General features: G+C 38.8%; 1 protein-coding gene across 2 annotated transcripts in view; it reads right to left on the reverse strand.

Annotated features, from left to right (window-relative positions):
• The window catches only part of LOC107734551 (protein FAM193A-like), a 31,871-nt gene that overhangs the window by 21,594 nt on the left and 4,281 nt on the right, over positions 1 to 5,996 (reverse strand). The window contains exons 2-3 of one of the 2 annotated variants that reach the window (XM_016546540.1): positions 2,422 to 2,490; positions 1,889 to 2,128 (exon numbers count right to left, since the gene is read on the reverse strand). In XM_016546540.1, coding sequence (XP_016402026.1) covers positions 1,889 to 2,128; positions 2,422 to 2,490 — 309 coding nt within the window. The remainder of the gene's footprint in view (positions 1 to 1,888; positions 2,129 to 2,421; positions 2,491 to 5,996) is intronic. The other variant, XM_016546541.1, reaches the window with a different exon arrangement.

Genomic DNA, 5,996 nt, shown 5'->3' on the forward strand with positions numbered 1-5,996 from the left:
GGACAGGAGGAGAGTTCAGCTTCACTGGAGACGCGCGATCGACAAACTCGTGACTGATTTCAAATTATGCTGCGCTTTATGCATTTGCCCACTGTCATATTCATGTCACTTTCATTGCGTGCTGTATGTACAGTGAGTGTTACCTTGGCTTTATTTGAAGAAAAAAAAAAAAGATTCCCAATGCATACAAACTTCCCAGAATACCGAGTGCCCTGTTGGTTACAGTGTTTACTTCCTTTTCAATTAGATTTTTATTAAATATTTATTTCTGAAAAATGCTTTGTCTTCTAAAGTATAAGACACAATTATTTTTAATCCATTTTCAAATTATTTCAAATTTCTTAAATATTAATTAAAATAAAAATTATATCAGCTTTATATCGGCCATCGGCCACCCTGCTTTCCAAGATTTCGGCATCGGCTGTCAAAAAACCCATAGCGGTCGACCACTATATGTGAAGTAGGGCTGCACGATAAATCGCATGCGATATTTAATGCGCATATTGTCAGTAAAGCCGGTTCTGTAATCAGCAATAAATCTCCATCACCTGCTTTAAGATGGAGCATCATTTACTACAGAGCCGTAGTTCTCTGACAAGCTATGCAAAATCGCGTTTATAATCGCAGACAATTTAATCGCACGATTATGAAATCGAAGAAATTGTTCTGCGATTATGACAGCTGTTTGCGTAGCTTGTCAGTGAACTACGACTCTGTGTAGTAAATGCTGCTCCATCTGAAAGCATTTGAAAATATCACATTTAATAACATGCTTTTACTCCAAACTCACTTCATAACATCAGTCGAGTGTTTGAAGTAAATCCTTCTGTGAGATGATGTGGCTTCTTACACAGAATAATATTTAATGCGCATATTGTCAGTAAAGCCGGTTCTGTAATCAGCAATAAATCTCCATCACGTGCGTGTTTTTTAATGCGCATCTTGTCAGTAAAGCCGGTTCTGTAATCAGCAGTAAATCTCCATCACGTATTTGCTTTCACATGGTGCAGCATTTACTACACAGAGCCGTGGTCCACTGACAAGCTGCGCAAAACCACGATCATATTTTGCGCATGCTTTGCGCAGCTTGTCAGTGAACAATGGCTCTGTGTAGTAAATGCTGCTCCATGTGAAAGCAAATACGTGATGGAGATTTACTGCTGATTACAGAACCGGCTTTACTGACAAGATGCGCATTAAATATCGCATGCGATTTATCGTGCAGCCCTAATTGTTTAAGTGATGAACTCCATTACTTGTGTTTGTTTTCAGACATGATAACAGACGTTTAATACTTGTGCTACAACTTTTTGGCCTGTGCTACAAAACTTTCAACCTCTGTAGCACCAGTGCTATGCGAAAAAAAAGTTAACGTACAGCCCTGCTCAAGCAAGTATGAAAACAACAGAAACAAAAGAAGAAAAGAAAAAAAAAAAAAAACTTTAGGCAATTAAGAAATCCTGGCCTGGACATGACCTGGAAAAAGAGGATATATGGTCACCCTAGGTATAAAACAGTATTTGCATCAGTAAAGTAGTATTTGGCTGGTCATGTGATCTCAACATGGAAGCCCTCATTAAGCAACCTCATCCATGTAAAATAAAACTTTTATTTTCAAAGATTTACTTTTAAACTTTTAAAAGCTTTTTGGGGCCGATGATATGACCGGAGACATACAATTAGTTGCTTTAGGGATAAACCTTTATTTTAATGAGGGAAAAACACTGAGAGGACCAATAATTCCTTCAAACATTCAACACTCCACTGACTCAGCTGAAAATGAACATGTTAATTATAGGAATCCAGACTCATTATTTGTCCAATTATGTTTTTTTTTTAAGACTAGAGGCAGATGAAAAACAAGTGTTGAATTAAAAAAAAAACGTACCAACAGAGACTGGTCGAAGGAGGGCTGACGATCATCCTTCTCCACAGTGCGTTTGCAGTCGGAGCAGACATACAGAGGCAACGGAAGGGCGCTGGAAGATTTGGGTGACTGGGCTGTGCCATTCTGACTGGGTCCTCCTATGTCGTGGGAGACAGTGTCCTTGCGCACACTGCGACACAGCAGGCAACGGTCACCAGTGGTGTAGGGGGCCCTCTGGTTCACCCCGAACGTGAACGGGGTCTGAGTGAAAGACAACGAAACAGATAAACTGTGAGAAAGCAGCTTTCACTTCTGCTAGAAACGTAAAGTGCCCATACAGAATATTCTCAAATTGCACTAATGGCCATCCGCCACAGGAGATCAATGGATCTACACTCTAGAAGACACATAGTGCAAGAATATGCTTCAAAACAGTAACCCAACTTAAACCGGAGCAGACTTTCAGGAAATCACAGCTGCACTACCACACGGAGGAAATGCAAATATGGCAGAGTGCTGTAGAAATGTTGCAAAGTGAGAGATTTGCCTGTTACCTGAAGGACTCCTGAGAAGTCAGCGTTTACTGGCCCTTCTGAAAACTGAGGAGCGCCATTCACTGGGACCTGAAGTGAAAGACGGCCGTAAATCAACTCTCCAAAGTCGCAAGGTTATAAACGTATTACAATAATGTAATTACATACACTCTGTTGTTTACGACTTCAGCTCAAAGCTAAAAGAGTGCCACCTAAATGCACTACTCGAAGCTCCTAAAATACAAGGAAAAACCCTTTTGCAATGCCATGCAGCAGAGTTAAATCAGTTCACTGAAGGCCAACGGTTCACGATATGGCCAAAATTAGGGATGCACCGAATGTTCGGCAACTGAAATTATTCGGCCGAAAATAGCAAAAAAATCTCTTTCGGTGTTCGGAATAAGCGAAAAGGCAGAATAATATGTACCGAACAATGAGTAACGCGATCAAATAGAGGCACGAACTAATGCAGCAAACATGTCAGCAGTGTGAAAGTATTTAAAACTATCAGAGAAAGACGCAGAAATCATTACAAGCACGAAGCACCGACAGCGAGAGACTGTTTAGTGCTGCATCACATGTCTCCGATGAGAAGAAGAGGTGGCTGATGCTGGTGGTTAGGCTACTGTATGATGATTGAAATCCCGAAATGGCCTCAAACGATTAGTAAATAAACTGCAGTATGTTATATTTTCTAATGCACGCACGAATTGCATGTATTCTGACAACGCTGCACGAGCTCGCGGCGCCAGGGTTCAAAGTCCAAAGCGCGAGGAAAATCTGCGCTAAAATTGTGTTACTCGTCAGTTGCTCAGTAAAATGTTTTGTGATTTTTTTAAAGGCATGTGACAATGTGATACGTGCGACAAACATCTTCCCAAATTCGTAATGAGAGTCATTTATAAATCTGCATGCTGTTGTCAACAAAAAGAAGCACTGAGATCTTCCTGCGGGTTTCTGCCAAAATAAAAGCCGAGAAAAAGCAACAACTCCATCAACATTCATAAATGTTAGTTAGTAAATAATTTTACTGTTGTTCAGAAAAAAAAAAAATATAAAATAAAAAAATAAGACAATAATAATGATAATAATTACCCTACAACAACTCTAATACATTATAACATTCACACAGTGTTCAAATTGGGATATGTAATATATTCTAATGTTTTAAAAGAATTCTCTTCTGCTCAGCAAGGCTGCCTTTATTTGTACAGTAAAAAATACATGCCTGATTCAAGTCTCAAAAATGGCCAAAAAATATTATTTTACTAACTTATTAATTTTAAGTTAAATTGTGCTTTGTTGGTATAATGTCTGCTAGAATGTTAAAAAATGTTCAGTGTTAAGTAAATATTTTTAAATTGTTGTTTTGTAATTTATTTTTTTATTTGAAAACCAGGACAAAACAGTATAAAGCACATTTTGGCTATTTAATTTATGCAATGGTGAAAAACAAATGGCAAAATAGGCCTACATGGGGGGAAAAATGCGAAAAACCGTGTTTGGTATTCGGCCTTCGGCCCAGTGTTTCATTTTGTTCGGCTTTGGCCAAGAATTTTCATTTCGGTGCATCCCTAGCCAAAATTTATATCACGATATATTTCTTCATTTCGGTCGATACAATATAATTCCGATATCGATATGAACAATATTAAAAAAGCCTCAGAAAAACTGCCAAGAACGCCCACAATGGATGTCTGTACCTACAAACTTCTGAAAAATGAATTTGCCAAGTCTATGAAACCTCCTCCTATAAAACTAGCTATATAATAGGCCTATGTTAGAAATAACATTGGTACAAATAATTTAATGTTCACCTTTTATTTGTGTTTAGCTTTCGTACAAACAAGAAATGTGAAATCACCTTCAAATAAACATAAGACTCTCAGACTCACCTTATTAACATTAATATCTTTAACTTTAAAATATAACATAGGCTAATTATTCTTATAGATTGAAACAAACGTGCTTCAGCCAGGATAAAGAATATGAAAAGTGCTCAGAGTTGCTGCAGAAAACAGAAAAAAAGAGTGAGCGACAACAAAAACACGTTGCTGGAGACGGGCTTATTGAAAATGCAAACTCATTCTCTGCCAGCAGGAGGCGCTTTTGGAGCAGCAGAAATATAGCGGTTTCCCCGGTAACGGCTGTACACAAAGCAGCGCTGCGCTCATAACTAGAGATGCACCGATCGATCGGCCAGGGATCGGAATCGGCCGATTTTCCTCTTGATCGGCCCGGATCTGTGAAATCTCACTTCTTTCCGATTTCGAGCCGATTCGTTTTGTTACCAGCAGCACAGGCAATAACGTCAGCCGCGCATTCTCGCTCTCTTGCGCTACATGTTTCTTTTCCCCTAATTTTTTTTCCAATTAACGGAAATCAGTCGTAGCGATGGAAAATTTTAATCCCTGCATAAACAAAATTGATTTCAAATTTAATTCAAGGACCTATGTTTGTTTTCAAGTAATTTCCAGGCCTTGAATCCAAATGTCTGAAATTCAAGTAATTTCAAGAAGCGTGGGAACCCTGAATAAATTGCGGACAGTACAATACTGGACAATGATGTAATCTGCAGAATTTACACTTCAATTATGAGACTACAGTGTTTCCCATACATTGAGTGCGGGTGTTTTTATATCACTGTATTTCTGAAGGAAACCGACTGTCTTCAGAAAATTGGATGTCATTTTCATTTAATCTTGCATGTTATGTCTGATAAAGCAGTGTTTTTTTGAGCGGAGCACTGCTTTGTGTACAGCATTTTCATTTCGGTGCATCCCTAGCCAAAATTTATATCACGATATATTTCTTCATTTCGGTCGATACAATATAATTCCGATATCGATATGAACAATATTAAAAAAGCCTCAGAAAAACTGCCAAGAACGCCCACAATGGATGTCTGTACCTACAAACTTCTGAAAAATGAATTTGCCAAGTCTATGAAACCTCCTCCTATAAAACTAGCTATATAATAGGCCTATGTTAGAAATAACATTGGTACAAATAATTTAATGTTCACCTTTTATTTGTGTTTAGCTTTCGTACAAACAAGAAATGTGAAATCACCTTCAAATAAACATAAGACTCTCAGACTCACCTTATTAACATTAATATCTTTAACTTTAAAATATAACATAGGCTAATTATTCTTATAGATTGAAACAAACGTGCTTCAGCCAGGATAAAGAATATGAAAAGTGCTCAGAGTTGCTGCAGAAAACAGAAAAAAAGAGTGAGCGACAACAAAAACACGTTGCTGGAGACGGGCTTATTGAAAATGCAAACTCATTCTCTGCCAGCAGGAGGCGCTTTTGGAGCAGCAGAAATATAGCGGTTTCCCCGGTAACGGCTGTACACAAAGCAGCGCTGCGCTCATAACTAGAGATGCACCGATCGATCGGCCAGGGATCGGAATCGGCCGATTTTCCTCTTGATCGGCCCGGATCTGTGAAATCTCACTTCTTTCCGATTTCGAGCCGATTCGTTTTGTTACCAGCAGCACAGGCAATAACGTCAGCCGCGCATTCTCGCTCTCTTCTCTCCGACGACCCCTTCTCTCTCACACACGTCTCATTCGCTCCGGTTAAATA

The sequence above is a fragment of the Sinocyclocheilus rhinocerous genome, unplaced genomic scaffold (assembly GCF_001515625.1).
Source record: "Sinocyclocheilus rhinocerous isolate Xijiao unplaced genomic scaffold, SAMN03320098_v1.1 scaffold580, whole genome shotgun sequence".
Classification (NCBI taxonomy): domain Eukaryota; kingdom Metazoa; phylum Chordata; class Actinopteri; order Cypriniformes; family Cyprinidae; genus Sinocyclocheilus; species Sinocyclocheilus rhinocerous.